This window comes from Paralichthys olivaceus, chromosome 17, assembly GCF_024713975.1.
Source record: "Paralichthys olivaceus isolate ysfri-2021 chromosome 17, ASM2471397v2, whole genome shotgun sequence".
In the NCBI taxonomy this organism is placed as follows: domain Eukaryota; kingdom Metazoa; phylum Chordata; class Actinopteri; order Pleuronectiformes; family Paralichthyidae; genus Paralichthys; species Paralichthys olivaceus.
Window position 1 is genome coordinate 8,977,783 of NC_091109.1, and position 24,451 is coordinate 9,002,233.

The 24,451-nt window shown below is 41.8% G+C and overlaps 1 protein-coding gene across 2 annotated transcripts in view; it reads left to right on the forward strand.

The window, feature by feature from the left end:
- Window positions 1-9,506: 9,506 nt before the first annotated feature.
- LOC109629527 (matrix metalloproteinase-16-like) overlaps window positions 9,507-24,451 on the forward strand; it is a 62,196-nt gene continuing 47,251 nt past the window's right edge. Inside the window, exon 1 of one of the 2 annotated variants that reach the window (XM_069512792.1) lies at window positions 9,507-9,941. In XM_069512792.1, the coding sequence (XP_069368893.1) occupies window positions 9,828-9,941 (114 nt within the window). In that variant the 5' untranslated portion in view covers window positions 9,507-9,827. The remainder of the gene's footprint in view (window positions 9,942-24,451) is intronic. The other variant, XM_069512791.1, reaches the window with a different exon arrangement.

Sequence of the window (24,451 nt, forward strand, 5' to 3'; positions counted from 1 at the left end):
ACGGCTCCATCTGGACACCGAGTGACAATGTGAGAGAAGAGAGAGGGATGGAGGGAGAGAGAGGTGTGCAAAGTGACCAGAGTCCCTCTTCAATGTCAACTCTGTAACAGAGACAGATTGCAGTGGGAGGGAAACGTCCCATTTCTGAGAATGAGTAACACTGAAAGCAGATGACAGCGTGATCTCAATCAAAGAAGCTGCAGGGATGGACACGGAGAGATAGACATGCAGGGCCAAAAATTCAGATGTAGGATGCACACACACACACACACACACACACACACACACACACACACACACTCAAACTGTCAAATATATTAACAGAGGCATTACAAATGTTTAACAAAGTTAAACAAACTAGTTTTTAATCAAAAGTATCAGCAACTAGAATGACACGATAAAAATTTAATTCAATCAGTCATCGTATCTCGGCTACACATTGGTGGTAGGTACAGTACTTTGTTTACATATCACTATAATATATACTTATATTTTGCTGATGACATTTATTTTATACTTCATTGGTTTACATTTTATTTTGTTTATATATTTTACTTTGTAAATCTTTATAACTGGCTCAATTTGATTTGAGGAGGACACTTGAAAAACACCTAATCCCAACAACAAATGAAGATGGCCTCCTTGGTGGAGCTAACCATCTCCACACGAGTCTGTGTTGAGATGTTTGTGAACATGTGACCCTTTCTGACCTCTGACCTTTTAGTAACCCACCACTTGGCACCCATATCATAACGGACCCAATGAGTTAATTCAGTTTGTGGCAGTCCGCATGTCTGGAGGGTTATTGACCGTTGATTACAGTCCCATTGATTGAGGCTATAGAATTGCTGCATGTCCATTTACAGTCTGATGGATAATTATGAAGCAGGTTTCAACGTGCAGCAGTAACAGTATAATAGCAAAGTGATGCTATAGGAGCTTTTTGGCTCAGTAACAGACTCAGTAGCAGGCTCAGAAATTTCCGTTGAGGATCTTAGCAACAACTTCTCCTCCTCCCACAAACAGACATTAACTCTGATTATCTGCATGTGTCGACCTTCTCGGTTTTCAATCCTCATATATTTCTGTTCCATAAAATGAAACGAATAAAACGATAGTGGAAACCTCAGGCCTCCATTTGCATGCAGATGCCTGTCTGTTGATTGTTTGTTCCCCCCACCTTCAAAAGGTTCAATACACAGATAATGTAATATCGGCAAACATCTCCAGCCGTCTGTTTCAGACAAGTCTGACCTTTCAAATGAATACATCTTCTTATCGTGGACACACTTTTGATGGATTTCTCAGAACCTGTGGCGCTGCCCTGAATACAAACAACAGCGCTCCCCTCGGCCGTGGCATTCACGTCGTGAGCTGTTGATCAGAGACTGCTGACCTCAGTCACATGCTCCAGAACTCAACTCAACTTTATTTATACACAAATATGTAGCCCTGAGTGCTTCACTTAGCAGGATAGGTCAATAAAACCATATAAATAAAAGTCAACACAATAAAAGAAAGGATGGAAATAATTATGAAAACCACTGATTAAAACATAAAGACTGAGGCTGTAACATTTCCCAATAGTAAAAGCCAAATTAAAACAAAACAGGCCTCTAGTTTGTATAAAAAAATACTGATGGAGCTCAGCGTTGTGATATCCAGAGGCAGAGTGCTCCTCAGTTTAGAGGCATTAAAATGGAAGGAGACCTCAGTGGTACTTTTATAGTACACAGATGGAACATTTTTAGTGATCTGGCTGAAGCATAAAGGAAGATCTCTGATGTAGGGAGGAGTGAGGTCATTTGAAGATTTGCAAAGTACAAGAACTTTAAAATCAAGATACAGGCATTTAGGGAAATATGATTAAAATAAAATTCATCGTTTGGATTGTGGCTGCAGCATTTTGAATTTATTCTTGTCGACTTTATTCTAGTAAAAATGTGATACAATAGTCCGGTGGTGCCCAGTAGCTTGCATTAATATGGGAAAAAATCATGATAACTATTAGAGCACTTCATTTTAAAGTGTAACTTCACCTCTTAGTTTTGGCTGAATTGGCTGGTTAAAGCTAAGTTATAGGTTGTGTAGCTATGAGCTGCGACTCCAGCAGCAGCACAGGCAGTGTTTCCTGATGATCAAGACCACGGCCGTCCTGAGTCGTTTGAACCTGTGGCACAGGCGGATGTCTCATGAGCAGGAGAGGGTGGGGGACATCTCTGAATGGTGGACAGCTCTCACACTGTCATGACGTAGAGACTTCCAAACAGTCTAAGTAAGAATTGGCCCTGCAAGATCGAAGACCAACAGTGGGTAGTGTTACGAGCTATGTTCAACTCATAAATATGTTTTATTTTTAATAAATTGTCACTTTAATTCAACAATGATCCTTTGATTCCCAGATAACAAAAGGTTTGATATGTTGCTTTGTAATACAGGCCCTGGGTCTCTTACAGAATTAGAATGGATTATACTTGATATACACATGTACTGCATCTATGACCTGCATACATGTCAACAGTACATGTCCTCTTATCTATTGCTACCACCATACACTGAACCGCTGATCAGATTTAATGTTGTAGCTGATCCACCAACATGCAATATTATACTGACTCTACTTTCTGCACGGTCGCTGCAATGTCACAGCAGCTGCAGCACCTGCCCGCAGATCTGATAAGACCAGAAACTGTAAGCTTCAAAGTCACAGCAAAGGAAGCGAATTCACTACGTGCACACACACACACACACACACACACACACACACACACACACACACACACACACACACACACACACACACACACACACACACACAGACAGCTTTGGGGAGATTTGCCCCTGTGATTGCTTGTGGTTACAGCAGCTCTCACTAAAAATGCTTCCACCCTTCCTGTACGGGGTAAACATTCGTAGCATGCAGCCACCCATCGGCCAAAAACCTGAAACTGATCCTTGCCGGAAGTAGGTCAATTGGCGCTGTTGGCAAACTCTCCCTCTGTCTCACCACCCTTCCCCTCTCTCTGGCTCCCGATGGCCAACTGATTCTTCTTCAAACTTGTGCTTGTGGGAATAAGGCAGACTCATGCTGCTAATAACTTCAGTGGGAGACACTTGGCCACGTCCCATCTCCTGCACTTAATGACAAATATGAACAGTGTGCAGTTTGTGTGGAGACACAATGTCTGTGTTTTTTCCTGAAAAGGAAGACAAACTCCCAGACAGCTCCAAGAAACTGTTTGAAAATGTGGGGACATTGTTAGAGTTAGATGAAAGGACTGATACTTATCCAATATCTGTACAATATCGATTCACATCCAGTAGTCTGAGTTGAATCCCAAAGACTGGAGACTGGAAGATTCACCCTGCACAGCCAGGAAAGAGTCAGACGTTTCACTAGTCTGTGGTTTAGGGGGAGACTAGAGTGGGTTGTTCACAAACCAGAAGGTTAATGGTTCAATCTCCGGCTCCTCCAGTCTGTAAGATGTAAGGCACTGAATCACCAGTTTGCCTCCAAAGTGTATGTGTGTGGATAGATTAATTTGTGCTTTGAGTGGTTAATAAGACAAGAGTGGTGCTACATACCTGTAAGCAGTCCAATTGTTTACAAATGCCAGCAGAAACAATGGCATCATATCCACCAATGAGTACAGAAAGAATGAGATCACCCAGAACAGGCTTGTGAGAACCTAAACAATATGTCTTCTGACCTTAGAAACTCTCAGGATTCTGCAGGAGGAGCTGGAAAACGTTGGTGGGTAGAAACCAAGATGAGAATCTCTTCTACTTTGGTCGGCATGTAGCCACAATGACCCTACTCTGGATAAGAGGCAGAAAATGAGTGGTGGGACGAATAAAGAAATCCATAACTTGTTAATCGCTGAGCTGTAGAGTTGCTTGTTTGTTGCTTTTGAGCCATTCAAGATTTTACCCTCAAATTAAAACATAACATTTTACAGCAGAACTGGTCATCCATTATTCCAGGGATATACAGTAGAAATTGAATGTATAGTGCAGATATAATTTTTGCTCCTTTAATTCACCCCCAACAATGTTTCAGCTTCATTGCATTTGAGCAGATGTGTTTTGAACAGGGTTGTTGGTGGATTTCAGCTGATTTGTTGGGGCGAGCTTCTTGACAGCAGCTGACAGTGTTGGACTGCACCAGGATCTTACACAGTTCATTTCACAATGTAGAGTTTTCATGATGTAACTGAAACAGGTTTGTGAGGTTTGTTGACAACAGCTGGGAGAGCAGGTTTTTATTTTCAGACAACCCCACTGAAGGCTGGAAATGATCGACCACAGAGTCTAAATTGACAGACTCGTGGATAGAGTCGCTCTGACCATCTGTGTGCTTGGTCTCAGTCTTTTTTAAGAGCTAGACAGTTGTTTTTCAGCCTGTGCTCATGTATCTGAAGACCAGTTTATTTTTAATTATATATGCTGTCGCTGGAAAATAATCAATAGGTCAATGAACATTTTTATGCCAATGATATACTATTGTACAGCTCTGTTTACTCATTTAACCTCAGTGCACTCTTGTCTGTCTCATGTATGAATCAAAAAAGGCTAAATAAATAATTGTGATTGAAATCAGCAAGAGAAAAACTGCTCTATTGCTGTTTTCAGACATGAACTCCACAATAAGTCTGGAAAATGGGGTTCATTCTTTGTCTGGAGTTTGCCTTTCACATATGAAGAATGGAGCAGGATGTTCTGCTCTCAGGAGCATTCACAACAAGAATTCTCTACATATTGGACTATTTTCAAATTTACATCCAGTGGCAACACCGACGCAGAAGACAGGAGGCTGTGTGTGCAAGGGTTTATACGGCAACATTCAATTTCTGTCCCATCTCAGACCAAGAACTCAAGTTGTATATATATATATATTGACTTAGCCTAATAAGAACAGACCACTGAATTGGCTTGTTGTAAATTCCTCCACTACTAAGCTTATTATGTAAATATCTGGTTTGTTCGCAGCAGAGTGTCGGCTGTAATGGCTTATTTTTTATATAGATATGTATACAGACCCATTTCTGTTGTTTTTCTGGATGCAGATCTCAAACATGCCGGTGCCCGACTCTGACATCGTGGCTGGGGTTGCTCGAGATCAGCTTTCTGCTTCAGGTTAAAACTTAGAATGAGGTGTAGTCACATGACTGACGGAGCCATAGACCCAAATGTGCTGGTTTCCTGCATCACTTATTTCCGAGAGAGAGCCGAGCCAAGTCATGACTCAAAATGGCAAAATGAAAGGGTTTTACCTCAGCGCACATGCAGTGCCATGCTCTGTTTGGTGAAATGACTTCACATGTGGGAACTTTCTGCAACGACTGGCAGCAAGAAAGGATATAATACAAGCTGAGAGACATTGGGCCAACACTTTTCATGTTTTATTGAACTGAATGAATAAATGTCCACTGGCGAACTTGAAATACAGACTTCATAAATCCCCAAAAAATGAAAAGTCAGCCATCCAGCCGAACTTGCTGGTCTGTCGGGCACAACCACTTTTGTTGTTGTGGTCTTTTATTTTTTTGCAGTTTGGGGTAATTTTTCTTTAGTTGTTCCAGGCACTGTTTCCCGGTGTGGTGGATGTTCAGCTCGCTCAGCTTGCTTGAGATTGTAGAACACGTGTACACAGGCAAATAGATTCACCCAGAACTTTATTAAGACACTAGTTCCTGCAGTGGAAATGGAAGGAATTCCTGCAATGGTTGCTAGTTTCGCAGAAAAGTTCCTGCTGTCAAAGCGCGGCTCGAGAAACTTTTTAAGTGAAAATATCTTTATGCACAATGTTCTAAGATGCAAAACGAACACCGAGCCTGCATGAAATAATCAAAAAGTAATTGCTAACATCAGCAAACAGTTCAAGGTTTGGAAGAATTTCCATTTGAAAGAAAAGAACGATGTCAGAGTGAAAAACACAAGTAAAGTGGTCCAACTGTGAAAAAGGGTTGGAGCAGAGTGGATTTTCCTTTTAGTCGACTGTGGCAGGTCACAGGATAACACATCAATCTGAGACCTATAATCAATCTGAGAGGGCGGCTTCTCGCTGTGCTTCCAACCCGACCCTGGAGCTTCATCTGGACCGAGAACATGAATTTGATGACCCCATCCAACCTCAGGAGTATTAGCAGTTATACATACTATGACATGGAGTTTTACTCCCTGAGAAGTGAAGGAAAATCCCGAGCAAATCTTCCAAAATAAACATACTAGCTTTAAATAATACAAATATCTAATCTTTTCTTTATTACTCAGAGAAAAAAAGGCAGATGGATGGGAGGCTTTGGATTCATGCTGCCAAGAGGTCCAGGAGGTCTGACTGGGAGCAGATGCAGCACTTATGAGACAGTCATGTTTGGAAAGGGAAGCTTTGACGATCCTGGCAAAAAAAACTGCACTGGTGGGAGGACCAGTTGGAAAGGGCCAGAACCCTTCAGAAAGGCTATTCAGGATTATAGAGTGAGAGAGGAAATCTTTAAGAGGAGGAGGAGAGGAAGCGGGAACTGGAAAACGAGAAAGGAAGCCAGGATGAGAAAATGATTTCAGCGGCCAACAAACTTCTAAATGAGCATGAGAACAAAGAGAGGAAGAGAAACTTTCACACATTAATCACAGAAACAGTGAAGTGAATTCAGTCCAGAGGACAAAGACACAGGGACACGTCTTCTGTGTCACTGCTTCTGTTTCAGCTGTGTTGTCAAATACGATGTAGTTAATGGTAAGGGTTTTGTTCCAGGAGATTAATTGATTCTGCATTTTAAGTGAAATAACTATAAAATAAATGAAGTGGCAATAAATAAAACTGTCTCCTGAATTTTAACAAGAAACAAACACTTAAATCTTCCCATAAACTCCCATAAACACAGGAAACACAAACCCCTTAAACCTAACATTCAGGAAATGACACGATTCAATAATAATCAGTGAGCGTTCTTCAGAAGGGTTGATGAGGTGTCTTTGTGTTTGTACACTTGTTTGAGTTGCCTGTTTAAGACCTTTTTCAGCATAAATAATGACCTTGTCAGGACCAATAGACGTCATGGGGACCACAGCCGGGTCCTTAATGAGGCTAAACATCATTTCTTAAAGTCCTGGTTGAGAACAGGGGTAAGATGAGATGTGTGGTAAGGTTAAGGTTGGGGTTAGGCATAAATTGGCCATGGCTAATGTGAGGTCTTTACTAGAATGGCACTCAGTCGAGGGCTTAATGGTCCCCTGATGAAACCACATTTAAATTTTTATTTGGATCTGCACCAAATTGTGCAACTCATTAAATATCAGTTCCCTAAAAATGTCTGATCCATGAATTATTTTTTGAGAAATCAACGAAAATGTAAGAGAAAGTGAACAAAACAAATTCTGAATCCGGCCCCTGATCCGGATTGTTTCCGACATTTGTTAGGTTCTTCCCTGACTCATACTGCATCGCTCCACCAAGTTTTGTGTCCTGTAGTTTTTGTATAATCCTTCTATGTATGCACAACATGCAGTCGAAAACATAAACATCCTTGGCGGAGGTAAAAGGGATAAGGGACAAACCTCCTGTGTGTGTGCATGTGTATGTTGAGGGGGTGCAAATTGAAATCTCAGCAATGGGCTAATTGTTGTTGCATTCACACACACACACACACACACACACACACACACACACACACACACACACACACACACACACACACACACACACACAACTCCATCCCTTGGTGTTAGTCTAAGTGGAAAATCATTGATCAGGCTCTCCGCTTTTATGTGAAGAGATCAGAAAAAAGGTTTTTCCTCACACACACATTTCTTTGTCTGCCGTGGCCACACGTCAGTAAATATTTCTAAATCTTCCTATACTGAAGAAAACAATATTCTGTACATTTCCTGTTAAATGATACAATAAGAGTCAGCTTCATGTATGTAAATAAGACTGACCCTTAATGAGAGTTGTTCCTGTAAAATCAGGTCCCACATCAGTTTGTCTACAGTAAGTAGTGACTGTCCCAACGGTCATCATCGGACTGGAGGCTGAGACACAGCAGGATTACTCATCCACATTTACTGGAGGGAGTGCTGAGCCTATCATCGCCCTCTGGTGGAGCTAAATCATTTATAAAATGAATTCAGTAAATAACACCCAGGCACTTTGATTCAGAAGAGAAAAAACACCAAAACAAAGAACCAGTGTAAAAACAAACTCACTGACAGCTGATACTGAGGCAGGGCTTTGTCCTGCTTGTTATAAGTTACGAGTGACTTTGTAATTCATCAAAATGAATAACAAGCAAAACAACCTGCAGCCTGATGTGGAAGCTGTGTTGGGAATATGTGTCAAATTTGGACCTGGTGACCTGAAGTTATTCATGCTTTTATTTTGGTAAAGGAATGTTAGGAAATACAGCTGTTTTCATATGAAAAACTTTGGTTTATTTACATTAATTTGCTGACAGAGAATAAAAAGATGTTTCTTTTTCATTCAGGTGAGGACTGAATTCACAGGAAGACACGGTTTCATATGAGGACAGGGGTTTACATGAGGACAGACTGGTTTATATAAGGACAGCCTGGTTTACAAAAGGATCGACTGGTTTTATATAAAGTCAGACTGGCCTCAGATAAAAACACACTGGTTTTAGATGAGGACAGACTGGTTTCAGATAGGGACAGACTGGTTTTAGATGAAAACAGACTGGTTTCAGATGAGGACAAACTAGTTTCAGATAGGGACAGACTGGTTTCAGATGAGGACAGACTGGTTTCAGATGAGGACAGACTGGTTCTAGATGAAAACAGACTGGGTCTAGATGAGGACAGACTGGTTCTAGATGAGGACAGACTGGTTTCAGATGAGGACAGACTGGTTCTAGATGAGGACAGACTGGTTTCAGATGAGGACAGACTGGTTTTAGATGAGGACAGACTGGTTCTAGATGAGGACAGACTGGTTCTAGATGAGGACAGACTGGTTTCAGATGAGGACAGACTGGTTTCAGATGAGGACAGACTGGTTCTAGATGAGGACAGACTGGTTCTAGATGAGGACAGACTGGTTTCAGATGAGGACAGACTGGTTTTAGATGAGGACAGACTGGTTCTAGATGAGGACAGACTGGTTCTAGATGAAAACAGACTGGTTTCAGATGAGGACAGACTGGTTCTAGATGAAAACAGACTGGTTCTAGATGAGGACAGACTGGTTCTGGATGAAAACAGACTGGTTCTAAATGAGGACAGACTGGTTCTAGATGAAAACAGACTGGTTTCAGATGAGGACAGACTGGTTCTAGATGAGGACAGACTGGTTCTAGATGAGGACAGACTGGTTCTAGATGAGGACAGACTGGTTCTAGATGAGGACAGACTGGTTTCAGATGAGGACAGACTGGTTCTAGATGAGGACAGACTGGTTCTAGATGAGGACAGACTGGTTCTAGATGAGGACAGACTGGTTCTGTTGGACCCTCTGGAGGAGCAGTGGGATGGGGCGCTCGGTTCACGCATGCGCACTCGGTGGGAAACACGATAGAAAACGGGCAGCTATGCCGCGCGGAGCAGAAAACGGGCTGGACTCGTCCGCTTGGAACAACGGCCGCTGCACCGGAGGACCGACCCGGGGACTGCGGGACCGGGAGGCTGCTGAAAGGCGTTAACAGCTCATCTTTCCCCGGGGACAACATCCTCCTGATAACCGCGGCGGAAGCAGCCGACCCCCAGCTCCTCTCGTCCGCTGTCGACGTCTAGGATTTTTTGTACGTTTCGTCTGAGAGGAAGCGACTGTAAATAAAAAGCGAACCGAGGAGCAGAGCGACAGCTTCGGCTCCACCATGGCTCCTCCGGCGCTGCGTGTGCACGGCTGCTGTGTGAGGACGCTGTGTTTGCAGCTGCTACTGTGGATTTTATGTTCCGTGAACGGAGAGGAGCAGCCGTTCAGCGTGGAGGTAAGACCCGCGGAGAGCAGCGGCCTGTGGGGCTCCGCATCACCGGCGTGTGTCGTTGGTTCCCCAGCAGCGAGGCGTCCTCCTCCACACACCGGTCCTCTCATGTCCCCCCTCTTCTTCCCGGGCCTGTCTGTGTCTGCTCCACTTCAACACTGGAGCATTGTTAGAAACTAAAGATACATGGTTTCTTTGTAGACCGGTTTGAATCAGTCAGGAAACTTCAGAGTTCATGTGTGTCCACTTCACAGCAGCCTGGCAGATCCAGATGTGCCAGCTTAGTAGCACATGGTCCCAAAGACTGGTTTTACACGAGGACAGACTGGTCTTATGTGAAGACAGACTGGTTTTAATGCGGACATAGTGGATCATAGGTGGAAAGAGTGATTTGTGTGAGGACAGACTGGTTTTGGAGAAGGACTGATTACTTTTACAGGGGGACAGACTGGTTTTATATGAGGGCAGACTGGTTAATATAAAGACAGACTGGTTTTAGAGCAGGACAAAGTAGTTTTACTGGGGGACAGACGGGTTTAAATAAGGATAGATTGTATTTAGATGAGGATAGACTTGTTTACATGAGGACAGACTTGTTTAATGTAAGGACAGACTGGGTTTAGAGGAGGCAGGCTAGTTTATTTGAGGAAAGATTGGTAAAGGACAGACTTGATTGTGTGAGGACAGACTGTGGACAGCCAGTTGAGAGTCTGAAATCTTCAGTATTCTCTGGTTATCGCATCCCTGCACCCCCCCAGCCCTCACACACTGTTATAGACTAATACAGACACCACACAGGAACATCCTGGCACGTCTGCTGACAGACATCCATGTCCTGCATCCACGTATCCACATGATTTGCGAGCTTTGGCGTGGTGCACCGCTTCCTCTGGAAGGCAGAGAGGCAGCAGATTTGGTCCAGATGCTGCAGGTCAGTCCGCTTACATGAAGGAAAGAGGAGGAAAGTCAGAATTGCTGAGTGTGAGAGTGTGAGGACATCTTTTCATGTAGTCTAAAGGTATATGTCAATTCACTCTGGCCTCACCATCACCAGTGTACTACCACGCTCATTGTAAGTTCCTGAGTTGATTTCATACTCCTCTCCCTTTGTGCCCAGGTTATTATCCTCTCCCTGCTGTCTCTCGTCTCCATCTCAGTTTAGATGTGGTCACAGCAGTCTGATCTTTGTCCCTCCTTGTTCTTTACACACCTTGGGATTGTAGTAAGTCCACCTGTGGCGGGCAAGTCACTTGAAAGTTTAAACCCCTGAAATGAGATGTGTATTATAAGTATTATGAGGTTGAGGTGATGTGGATGGAGCAGCACCCACATGTGGGGGCAGTCCGGACTCCGCTGTGGTCACACTTATCAGAGCATTATGAGTTTCACGTGTTTGATCCTCACATGAGGAATCGAACCATCCTCGTCTGGAGGGGAGAGAAACTGTAAAAGCTCCTGGAGAGACCGTTAGTCTAACCCACAGCTGTTGAGGCTGGAGCTTTAAACTGAGCACTTGTTCCAGAGGGAGACGTTGTGACAGTAAACTGTGAAGGTGTGTGTATCGGCTGGAGCAGGGCGCAGTCACAGCCTGAAACACGTCTTATAGTCAGTGCAATGTAAACACTGTCGCTGCCACATGGACAAGCACAGTGGAGTTGTGCTGCCGTTACAGAGAGTTACAGAGCCACGTTGTTAACGGCTGCTGGTCTGAAAACATGTTGAGATTTAAGGGATTTCCCTGGAGACACTTACTGGACCGACTCTGACTGTGTGTGTTTGTGTGTGTTTGAGTGTCTCTTACACCACAGTTTACAGATGGAATAATGAAGACAGATGTGTATTACTGAGGTGGGAGGTAATTTGAAATTCAGAACTTCCCGTGTACTTGCAGATCTGACTTAACCGATTTCATTTCACATTGATTTTATCCAAGAAACATAAGCCCCTTTTCCACTGGTCAAAAAACTTTCAAACTTTAATTTATGCTGCCTCAATAGATGACCATTGTTGAAATTTCTTCTTCGTGTCATATTTCGCTTGAATTGTTGGCTACACTGCCCCCCATTATCTCTGGTGGTACTGCGGCTGTTTTGTCCATATCCGTTAGTTTCAGACTTTGAGCGCATACATGGAAGAAATGAACGCAGCGTATGAACAGAGGGCTCTGTCCGTTTTTATCTACGTATATAACATTGAACATAAATTAACTCTAATACCCACTAACATCTGAATTTTGTCTGCAACAGGACACTCGACATTCAATCTCAGGTCAAATTATTCTGCGGTAGATATGGGTTTTTATTGGCTCTAGCTCCGATCGGCAAATACGGAGCTAAATTCATGCCAAAACTTAACAAACAAAACATGTTTTACAAATTCCCTTCCATTCACTTGTGAACACTGCATGGTTTGCAAATACACAACACCATTAATAAACAAATGCATTAGGTTTTTTATGACAAGATGCAAAAGACAAACAAATACACAACATATTTATAATAAATGATGCTTCAGAAACAAATAGCTTACTGACTTTCATACAAGTGAAAAAAATTCCACATGTACAAAAAAATGCATGTACCACAATGTAATCTTACATATACAAATATGTATTTTTAACCACACTGTTTTTGTTTGTTATGTTTTGGCATGAATTTAGCTCCATAGTCCTCTCTATTGACAGTGGCAAAGGAGTCAATTGCTTTATTTAAAAGAAAAAACTGTGTATATATGTATACCCACTAATCTGGTGTTAAAGACGTATAATGTGACATTATTGCTCCTTAATGCAAGGCCACACAGTGTAGGTGGCCTCAGCTCATTATCTGGTTATGTAACACAGAGTAATTAAGAGATAATGGATGTTTAATCTGTTTTTCCTGTCTGTGTTTGAGGATGACATTCCACTTCATAATAAAACACACAGCTGATCTGTGCTCGGCTCTCCTCTTGTTTCGTGGACGGTGGTGGTTCTCCGCTCTCTGCTTCCCTTCATGATGTGTGTGTCACAGTTAACAGGTTTAAGGCCCAGTGAGCTGCTGAAACTCTTGGTCCTGTGCAGTGGGCTGATTCTTCGCCTACAGCTTAATGTTTGAGTGCAAGCACCATGTGACTCATACTGCAATGTACATTAGATAAGAGTAATTGGAGTGAAATGGGGACATACTCAGCCTGAATGCCACTGTGTCGCTGCTGCTTTTGTTGCTTGTTCACCTTGTTTTGCTGGATTTCACATATTTAGATTTGTCTACCCACAGTAACTTTCTCCATAAAACCGAGCAGCAGCATCAGCAGCCCTGACGGCACTGAGTCCTTGTGAGCGTGTCACTGCCTCACTCACCGGACAGAGACTTCAGGTGTCACAGTCGGTGTTTGAGTCATTGTACCGAGCTCAGCAGAGACAAGGCTCACAGATAACCTGCTGTACAAAAGAGATGGGACAAAGCTTCTGCTGCGTTCCTGTCTGTGGACGTACTGTCTGTCTGCATTTGGATAGATGTCTGTCTGTCTGTTTATCTGTCTGTGTCTTTTTGTCTTTCTCTCTTTTTGTCTCTTTCTCTATCTCTCTCTGCCTCCTCCTCTCTTTCTCTTTGTCTGTCTTTCTCTTGATCTGCTCTGTCTCTTTCTCTTTCTCTCTCCCTGTCTCTCTCCATCTCTTTATTTGTCTTTTTGTCAGTTTCTCTCTGGCTCCTAGTCTATTTCTCTTTCTGTCAGTTTTTTTGTCTAATTAATTTCGTTATCAATGTGCTCATTCTTTTTTCAGTTGGTTTTTTGGATCAGTAAACAACCTAAATGAACATGATTTATTCTGCAGAGCTTTTTGTAGCTTTTTGACATGGTCACAATTGATAAATCAATAATCAATTTGTGGTGGATCATTTTTCTTTCAGTCAACCAAAGGCTTTGGTCTGAATGTAGAAAAACCAACCTCTGTTAGTTTTTGACTTGTAGCCATAAGTATTCAGACACAGTCATGATTACTAGATAAACATGGAGCAGTTAAACCATGATTCAAACCGTTTCTGTGTGTTTTATGTGTTAGTACAGATAGACATAACACATGTCCTCATTAATATAAATGTGTCAGTGCTGGCCACACCATTGTAAATACTGAGTCAGTGCAGACCACTCAGTGCTGTTGTCACTATGTGGAGAATGTCGGAGCTTCCTGTCACAGCTCAGGTTACCAGCCGCCATGTTCAGCCTCTGAGTGGCATCTGGGTAATAACACCTGGAGTAAACATTGGTGTGTGTGTGTGTGTGTGTACTAGTTTCATTATCGCTTTAGGACTTATTTCAGCATAATGTGCAAGTGTAAACAGCTTCTCCCACTTCCACATGCACAAACACATCTCAGTGTTTATGCCTATGTTTATGTGTGTTTATCTGTGTTTGTGTCTCCCTCTTCCCTGTCATGTCAGACATGGACCAGCGTCTTCGTGGTCCTCCCTGTCCTCGTCTCTGTCTCTGGTAACCACTGTCCTGTGTGTCACTAAAGACAGGACTTTGAATGAGGCTGAAACTTGACTGTACATTACTCAGAACAGTTTTAAAACAACTAGATTTATTGTGTTTGCTGCCTTTGTGCTGCATTTCCCACAGGTGTCTTGGCAGTAAGTCAGCAAACACAGTGCTGGTGTGTTTTCCTTGAATTATCTCAATGTAGTTTGAATGCTCCTTTTCTTTCTTGTGTCACACTCTCTGGCTCCAAATGCATTTGTCTTTTATTCAGATAGATGACAGGGTGTCTTACTGTTGTTGATCTTGAAGTAATCCTGAGGGCCATAGTGTCATCTATCTTTGATGAAAGGAAAATGCATATGAAGCCAGAGCGTGCTTTCAAGTCTATACTCAGCAGTCAGCACAACGCTTGATGTGTTACTGTGTTACTATACCTTTTTTTCCTGTCCCAGTGTGTATCAGCACTTGTGTTTACTGCTCAGCTACGCTCACATTAATTATGAAATACTTCGTCTGCAGCAGGTTCTCATTTTTGTTATAATCATTAAGTGTAGAAGTGTTACATCTTTACTTCGCAGTCTGTCTTATTTACATGACAATACTAGTCCTCATTAGTGTGTAGCATATATAGAATTTTGGGGGCTGATGCTAATGATATTAGAGAGTAAAACACATCTCTTCCGACTACACCTCGGTGAAGATGAGGTCTAAATACCGCCCCCCCCATCCATTTAAGTGCACTCATATTGTAGCTCTTTGTATTTGGCTTTTTGAAGAAAAAATGTACTTGTTTATGTTGTTCTGGGTTTGTTCCCTCATGGTTGATGCAGTTATTATAAGTCGCTTTAAGTAACTTTCAGCTAAATGAAATGTAATGTAACAAATGCATTTATTTATCAAACATTTGTCTACATAGATACAATTTTATTTAGTGCAATATAACAGTGATCAACAACAATATATCCATTATTTATCCATCAACTAGATATTAACATTGGGCAATAATGGAAATGTTTTTTGTGGGCCAACGTGATACTGATATATATATTATAGTTTGCGATATTGATGCTGTTAGGGTTATGATATTGCCGTTTTCATGACGACAACAATAACAAAAATAACAATATGCCCATGAAAGGCTCACATTGGATGATTTCAAGTTATTAATTCAATATCGTGCCGAGTTCTAGTCTTTTATTATGGAAATAATAACAGGAGATTTTTCTTTTCTTTTTTTTTCCTCCATGTATGAGTTCACTTCCTGTGTCGGACTGCATGCAGGTGCATTTATACAGTATGTTTATACTTTTGCCTCCATTCTCGCTTCTTACTCAGCAATCATGGATTGCAAGCACACACACACACACACACACACACACACACACACACACACACACACACACACACACAGACACACACACACACACACACACACACACACACAGTGTTCTTGACGTCATTTGGCTTTGGTAGGAGAGCAGATTTCTGAGCCACCAGGGTGTCTGTCAGTCTGTTCACCCAATCCTAGAGAAATACAGCAACACCTGCACTGACCTAAATGATTCATGATCACACACAGGCAGATGCACACAGATCTGTGTCATTGGTCACAGCTAACTGAGCTGTTGAATCTTTAATGTGACTGACAACTGCAGCATTAGAAGATGCACATGGGGATTAACATGCTGTCAATTGAGCTGTTGACTGAAATATAAGTGTGTGCGCATATTTATGCAGCATACAGTTTTGTGATTCATGGAAACGGTTGCAGTCTATAATTGCAATCTTTGAACCTTGTGTTTGCAGCAGTGTGAATATTTAATTGTGGAAACCTGAACACCTCATGGACGTTTTGTGTGACTGTGATCATACTGCAGAGGGAGTCGGATCTGAGAACGGCAGCCGGTGTCAGACATCACGATCTAGACATTTGTTTTTTAACATCTGAAGTCGTGAAAATGCTGTGCACCGTCCCTGCAGATGATTTAGTGTCAGAGCCTCAGTTCTGATCAGTTTGTGTGATCTGGTTGTGACATTTATGGGTGACATTTTTGTGACCTTTTGTCCTAATGGAGCCACTCAGATGCGGAACATCGCATGCATAAAGCATTTCTTCAGTGTGTGTGTCCGTGTGTGTGTAGGCTTAGTAAGAAGCAATGCATTGTTCAGCCTCTGCAATAAACACACTGCATGTGAGTCAGCTGACAGCTTGTGTTTCATTAAAAGTGATGTTGAGTCTTATGCAAATTCAAACATTTTACAGCATGAATATCGGGTCCAGCAGTTTAAAGTTTGTGTGTGGGTTTGTGGTTACTGGTGTGGGCAGAAGGGCTATGGTTGCCTTGACGACCCTGGCACGATTGCCAGTGGTTCAGCGTGTAACCAATGAATAATTCACAGCGGTCTGAGGCTGCAGGCGTTCCCGAGAGGCCGGGATCACATTCCCACGAGTCACCTGTACCCCCACACTTCTCTCTTTTACTGCATGGATGGGTAAAACTAATATCTGTGCTGTCCTGAATACTTTAAATTCTTTCTTCAGATAGTGTTGAACTAATGGCAACTGCTCCTTTTTTATCTTCTGTAGTGTAACCCCTGACTGGTTGAACTCAGAAAACACTATCACAATGCAAGAAATATTTGTCTTGATAGTCTCGATATATACCACTGCTGGAAATTCAGAAATATGATTTCTTCTTCATCTGTTTCTTAAAGTAAATATTAATATTAATTAGATGGCCTGTAATTTGTGGTGGGGGCCTAATTAAATCAAGATCTTTTTAACACACAATTATGATCCATGATCCAAATTATGATCTCTCTTCCTTAGTTTGAAATGTGCTGTTGAGGATATTTAGACTCCAGCCTCTCGACAGACACTATCAAATCTCATGTTCACCCAAAGTAGCATCTGTGGTTTTTTTTATTATTCCACGTCGTCCACAGCTTTGAAAGGCTCTATATCCTCAGCTAATATGCCCTAATTCACCTCTTTCCATCAGTTTCTGCTCTAATGTGTTGGTCAGAGCAAATAGTTAATGCTTTTGGTTCTTGTGAGGTAAAGATGAGTGTGGTTGTACCTCCGTTAGTGTAACACTTTCTGCATGTTCCCTTTGGACTCTGTCTCCTAAGGTGGTTAAATTGTCGCAAGTGTCAACCGTTGGCCGACAAAGTAAAGCGATAACTCCCAATTGACCATGCTGCAAGCTCACTTGGACATCGTGTGACACCCAATAAAGAAACTCTGATATTGACATGGGATATAGTTTGGACAATCAGCACAGCCATCCAGTAAGTGTTCATTCCTTGAATGGCTATACATACATAAATACAATACAGTCTGTATATAAGCAGTCTCAGCATATATTATATGGAAATTTTAAATTTTACATGAAGGAACAATGGGAAATGTTAAAACAATCCTTCTGATTTCTTATCCATAACAACTCTGTAGGCTGTTTAAAAACATGAAATACAACCCTGGTTGAATTTAAGATATAAGCCTCTTGACAGGTCCAAGAAGAGCTGACTCCTACTCTAATTCAACTTTGTATATATATTTTAAAGTCATATAAACCTGCAGGATCTTAATATTGTTAAATATATGAGGTAATAAACCTCTGAGTTGCTTAGGCCTGTCAACACTCTTTACTGTCTGGTTTAACAGTCATTGCTGGTCTGTGACAAACCTGCTCTGATTACCTCCAGTATTTTGTGCGTGCGCCACAGATGTAAGGTGTTATGTGAAGTGTTGTCGCCGAAATGGACGTGTGAACTCAACTCATGCAGCTGGGCGACAACTTGTCCCCTAGAAACACTGCTGTCGTCTGTTTACTTGCAGTGTGTTCGTCTATTTGGTTTTGTCGTGTGTGTTTGTCTGCAGTGTGTTTTTTTCGGGCCACTGCATGAATCACCTGCTGTAATGTTGTAATCTTTCTTCAAACAAACAAACACACCTTCAGACAATATGATGCTGCTTCCTAGACCTGTGAATAACCCTGTGTTTAATTCAGTGTAACTCCAGACGACAGATGCGCCAAACCAACCTGGTTTTTCCTAAGTTCAAAACTCAGTGCTCCACATGTTCTACGTATTGAACTTTCCCTACATATTTTAGAGATTCAGAAGGACTCTTTCATGGATTCTCAGTCTAATTGAAGAGCCAGATTTTATATTTTTACACAATTGGTCTTATGTGCACACGGTTCATTTTTGGCAACATTTTAAATGAGACATAGGATAAAGTGATTTTGATGAAAACACAATACTCTGGCTGATAAACAGGGTAATCTCAGTGATATTTGTTTCTTTTATCATTCACACTCCATAGTTAAAGTCTCTAAGATCAAACTTCATCTCTGTGTCCACCACTGTCCATCAACAGTTAATGCACTTGTGATCGGTAACCTGAGGGGACTGAGCTCCCATCAGCCTGTTCAGCCACCAAGCGCCATCAGCACGTTGTCATGCCGACCGGGTTCCCTGAGGCGTGCCTCATTTATAATAGAGTGACTCCACCACCTCACAGCTTTGTCCTTTTGATGGCCCCCATTGGGCAATTAGCCCGCCTCCTGCTCATCAGGTAGTATATAGGCAAAGCCGACTGGTTGAAGTGGTCTGGGGACACAAACGCTGCCAGTTCACCTCAGTTCAGTGCTCGTGTGAGGCATCTGCGACAAGACAAGGCATGTGAGTCACTCCAGTACACTGCCATCCCTTTCACTGTGAAAGACGCAAGCTGCAGGATGAACCCTGAAACCTGGTTCCAAACTGGAACTGGTTCTAAATTATTTACAAAGCAGTTGCTACTTTTGTCATTCCTAGAAGAAGCGAGCAAACACACACACACACACACACACATACACATACACACACACACACACACACACACACATACACACACACACACATACACACACATACACACACACACACAAACATACACACACATACGCAGAGATGCCACAGATAGGGAAAATGACACCAGGTTCAAGTGAGCTAAATTATGTCTGTGTTCATTACTTTGAGTGCAATAAAACCATGTTGAGTGAAAAGCTAATGAGAGTAATTTATGTGAGCACCTGTTCAACAAACACACATCTGAAGAAAATCAATGTTTCCAGCTTTGCCCACAGTCTCAATCCACCACAGAACGTTTTACCCATAATGAGCTTGTTAGGCTAAAAGGAAATTGTTATGACCAAGCTAGAACTAAATCTGCCCATCTGCATTCAACTGTCTGACCCAATTAGCCTCGTACATTAACTTCTGGCAAAATTCTTTACTCAATGTGGTAATTTCAAGCGTACAACAGTTTTTAGTAAGGATTACAATTTTACATTAATTTCCAGGGAGTTGCCTTCGACTTTTATTGACTTGGGTTTTCTAAACATGATTGTTACGGTTCTCAGAACAATACTTACTAAAGATGCAAATGATTTCCAATTCTGCTATGAATGTAGAAATGCTGTGGCACATTAATAAAAAGAAGCAATAGTAGTAGTGTAGATGACTAAACCTCATTGATGTGTCTGCATTGATTTACCTCACATGAGTTCAGAGCCTCATTGAAAACATGTGGTCGTGTAAATGCACTCAAGTGTCCTTTTTTATAAAGCAGCTATGAGGACCAAGGTTCTAAAACCGCAAGTTGTGCACTGTGTGAGAAAGGTGAGGAAGAAATGTAGTCTGTGAAGCAGCAGTGAATTAAGGCTCTTCCATCATCACATGCATGGGAGAGCTGTACTTCAGAGTGAAGTGAAATCAAGTGTGAAGCCAGAAATAGATGCATTTTAGCCTCCTTATCTTTCCCTGATTTCTGGATAACCTTAACCTCAATCTAGCTCTACTCCTTTAGAAGGTACTGGGTATTTTTCGAAACACGTCATCATCAGATTATACATGAGGAACTGGTTTAAATCACTCGAGTCCTGGTGTGGCTGAATGGTACAAACAAACATGCCAACATTTATCAATAATTTCTGCTTTGTTCAATCAGAAGCAATTTTATCATGACAGCAACACATCAAATACTAGACATATAATCTGTCAGAACTCTAGCTGCAATTTGGTCTCTGCTAACACCAGAAGTTTTTCACCTGTAGACAGAGCCACTTTTGGACAGGCTACCTGTTTCCATGCTATGCTAAGCTAAGATACAACCAGCTGCTCCTCTTATCTGTTTTCCAGTGTTTCTTTGGATTTATTTTGGTTTTGTTTAAGACTGCGTTGGCAAAGAGCTATAATACACCACTATATCATTTTCTGCTTTGATCCAGGAAACTGAATTACAGATGTGAACATTTTGTGAGACGACTGTAATGCAGCACCATGGTTACCCATAGGGATGTTCATTTTGAAATCTTTTCTTACTGACACTTGTTAAACAACCATTAAGCATTAAAAGTATATTATATTTAGCAGATTGTCTTCGCCACATTACAAATACCAAAATGACATGTTCTTACTAAAACAGAATAAAGCAGACAAATAGGCCCACACAATGTTCTCCATTCATCATCTAGATTGTAGCAGCCCACCATTGTCTAATTTGTTCCGACACAGTTTCATAATTATTGAAAAAGTTTCTGTGCACTTCTGGTAATGACAAAAAAGATCCACCCCCTCTCTTTCAGTCACAAACACATTGACGTCTCTTATTGTTAGACTGCCAATTGGCAGGATGAGGAGAAATCTTGCTGCATCTGTGGCCACGGTGGACTGTCAAAATATCTGTTCTTCAGCAAGCAGGCAGACCTCTTCATAGCACCTCAGGGGATCAGGAGAGGGGCGTCTGTGGCTTAGGGGGTAGAGCGGGTCATCCTCTAACCAGAAGGTCCAAATATCTTTGGGCAAGATACTGAACCACAAATTGCCCCTGACAGCAGTGTCACCCTCATACATGAACTGTATGAATGTGTGTTTGAATGGGTGAATGGCAAAAAAAAAGGTGTGCCCTAAAGCACTTTGAGTGCAAGACTAGAAAAGTGTTATATAAATACAGACCATTATCCATTGTTGTTACACCGAGTCCACAGATGCCTTACTGGTCTGCACCGTCTTCTTTGACAAACTCCCTCGTTTCCCTGTTGTTGAGCAAGGACTGTCTTATTGATGATTGTTGCTGAGGGGGTAGAGCAGTCGGAGGAATGAATCCCAGCCCATGCCGAAGTTTCTTTGGGCAAGATGCTGGACACCGAATGACCCCTCATAGATGTTGAATGCACAAATTGTGAGTCGCTTTGGATAAAAGCGTCTGCTAAATGAAATGTAATGTAATAAGGAGGCTGTCTAGCTGGAGTCTCCTGCTTCTCACATCGGCAGAACACAAAGAACCATAGATCACAGAGTGGATCAGTGAGGAAGAGAGGAGAGCAGTTGAGAGGGAGGATAAGGAAAGAGCAAAGAGTTAAACCCAGTTTCAGAAAAAAAAAATTAAGATCCACTGTTCTCTCTGAGGGATAAAAGAAAAGAAGTGCAGATGCACCTGAGCAGCCAGCTGTGGACTGTCGTACAGGTAGTGGCATTATCTGCTGTGGTGTTTCAGCTCCGTTTTTGACCCTGTGCTCCAGCTTGAGCTCCCTCTAGTGTCTGCCTCTCACCATAAAGAGTCAATGAAATGGTCAAATTTTGGATGTTTTTAGGTTTTCTCTGTCATGGTTGTGTAAAGAATGCATTCATTTACATTTTGCCAACGTTTGGCATTTCATTTAACATTTGTTGCTTGTACGTGTTAAGGTTAAGATCCCTTCATTGTTCTGGAGGTTTTTCCCTGGCCCTTAATGCCGGTAACTGAAGTTTAGTTCTGAGTCAAAGATGACATTGAGGTTTCCCGCCCACTGGCTCAGGTCACTTCCTGGGGAAATGAATTGAATGGGTTGTTTCTCTTTGAGCCTTAGGACCTATTGTTACAATGGTTTGATCAATCTGGTTGTAAAATGTTTTAATCAATCTAAAATAGAAGTTATCTTAGAGTTTTTACAGCACATTGTTCAGTATATATTTTATATCCATCTCTTCATGAACAATGTTCAAAATCAGTTTCAGGATAAATAGCCACATTCTGATTAATCTGCACAGCGCTGGAGAAGAGACAGTGAGCAGAACAGTTATCCTGAAATCAGTTCCTGCTCTCTCTACAGTATTCAGTTTTTTGTGCTGTCTTGCTGTTTCCAATGCAGAGCTGTACATAAAGAACCTGTGTGACAGCTACATCCTCTTGCCAGCCTCCATCTCTTACACTGAATAGCCCCTCACTACTGTCCAGTGTCCTGATGACAGTCTCTGCTTCCTCCTCCTCTCGTGGCTCCATTTCATATCTGTATGTGATAGTGGTTGCATTGTCTGGAAGCACAAACCAAACATACAGCCTCACTTACTGCCCCATTATCTTAAAGACAGCTCTTCACTTCCTGTCATCCCTTTGGGGGACGCAAGATGTTTTCCAGAAATTAAATACATTTTTTATAATTTTTACAATTAGAAATCATCGTTTACTATAACCGTAATCATTAATATAAAATATGTATAAAATATTATGCTTTTGATTTTCTTTGTCCCCATGTGACCCCTGTGGTGATAATGACGGATTAGCGACACCATCAGTTGCAGCAGGTTAAGTGACAGCACCACAGGAAACATTGTGACAAGTCCTTGTGGGAGATTTCTTTTGCAAACTAGCAAAAATCAATATCCTTTATATGCTTTAATCACCTCTGGGGATAATGGAGGTCCCATATGGAGTTTATTTTCTATCTTTATTCAGGAGCGCACTCTTTTATTTTGAGAGAGCTATTGCTTCATTTCACGCTCATATTTTTAAAGCATTCCATCAAAGCCCTGCCGTCTCTCTCTCAAAGAGTCCCTCCTCACTTGCAAATTTGCTCTGCTCCTGCTCAAAACAGACATACAGTTGCTGCACAGGCAGCAGTGACAGTATTACTGTTTGGCTCAATATGCAGTGCCACGTCTAAAGTGTGTACGTGTTTTTTGACCCGGGAAGCAGCAGGGAATTCACCAGGGCAGAGCCAAATGTGGAAACAACAAGAAAGCTCCAGTGTCAGAGAGGAGACATGAGGGAGGGACATGTGAGATGGGAGCAGAGATGATTACAGGACAGGAAAGAGGAACAGGGAGATCTGAGACAGCTGAAAAATACCAAGGGTCAGTTACGTAAAGCTTACATCATGGTCTTACACATAGGAAAAGTGTGGATGTGTGTGGTCCATGTCATTGTGGGGACCCAAATCTATTTACACATTTATATTATGTTTAGGTATTATGGCTAGGTTAACATTATGGTCAGGATTGGTTTAGGTTAAGGTTAAAATTAGATTTAGGTTAAGGCTAGGTTAAAAATATGTTAAATTAGGTTTAGAGAAGGGTTAGTATTATGAATCTGTGATAGATTTGGACATTAACCAGGAACATTTGTTTTTTACTTCAGCAGTTTTTAAAATTCTAGACATTTATCAATTTCTGCTTAGAATCTTTCATGCCCAGAGGTGTACAGTGTAAAAACCTGACACACATCATGAAGTTATTAACACTCACCGAGCACAAGGGGAGGAAGGGGACAAAGTGCAGATACAAACAAGGAGGCTGTTGGTAATTCATGAAAGATAAAAAGTCTAGACAGCGAAGGTGCAGGACAGAATGAGGAGGAACACCAGGCGTGAAGGGAGGTGTGAAGAAATGTGATGGAAACTGGACGTGATAAGTCACTGCGCCACAGTGTGTCAGGGTAACGATCACAACACAGGTAAACTAAAGAGGTTCCTGTCTTCCTCTCTACTCAAACAGCAGCAGAGACTGGATGTACATAGAAAAGTGCTGGAACATCTGGGCAAATGGAGATAACAAACTGAATGATATATCCTTCATCCTCATGGTGTCTTTTTAGCTGAGTTTATATTTTGAAATGCATATATAGGTAACATTTTGCACTATAGATGACTTTTGCTTTATACAGATGTTTCTTGGATACTGTTTTTGTTTAAACCTTGAGGTAACATTTGGCTCTTGAGTTCATAAGCAGATGTTGATCATTTCACTAA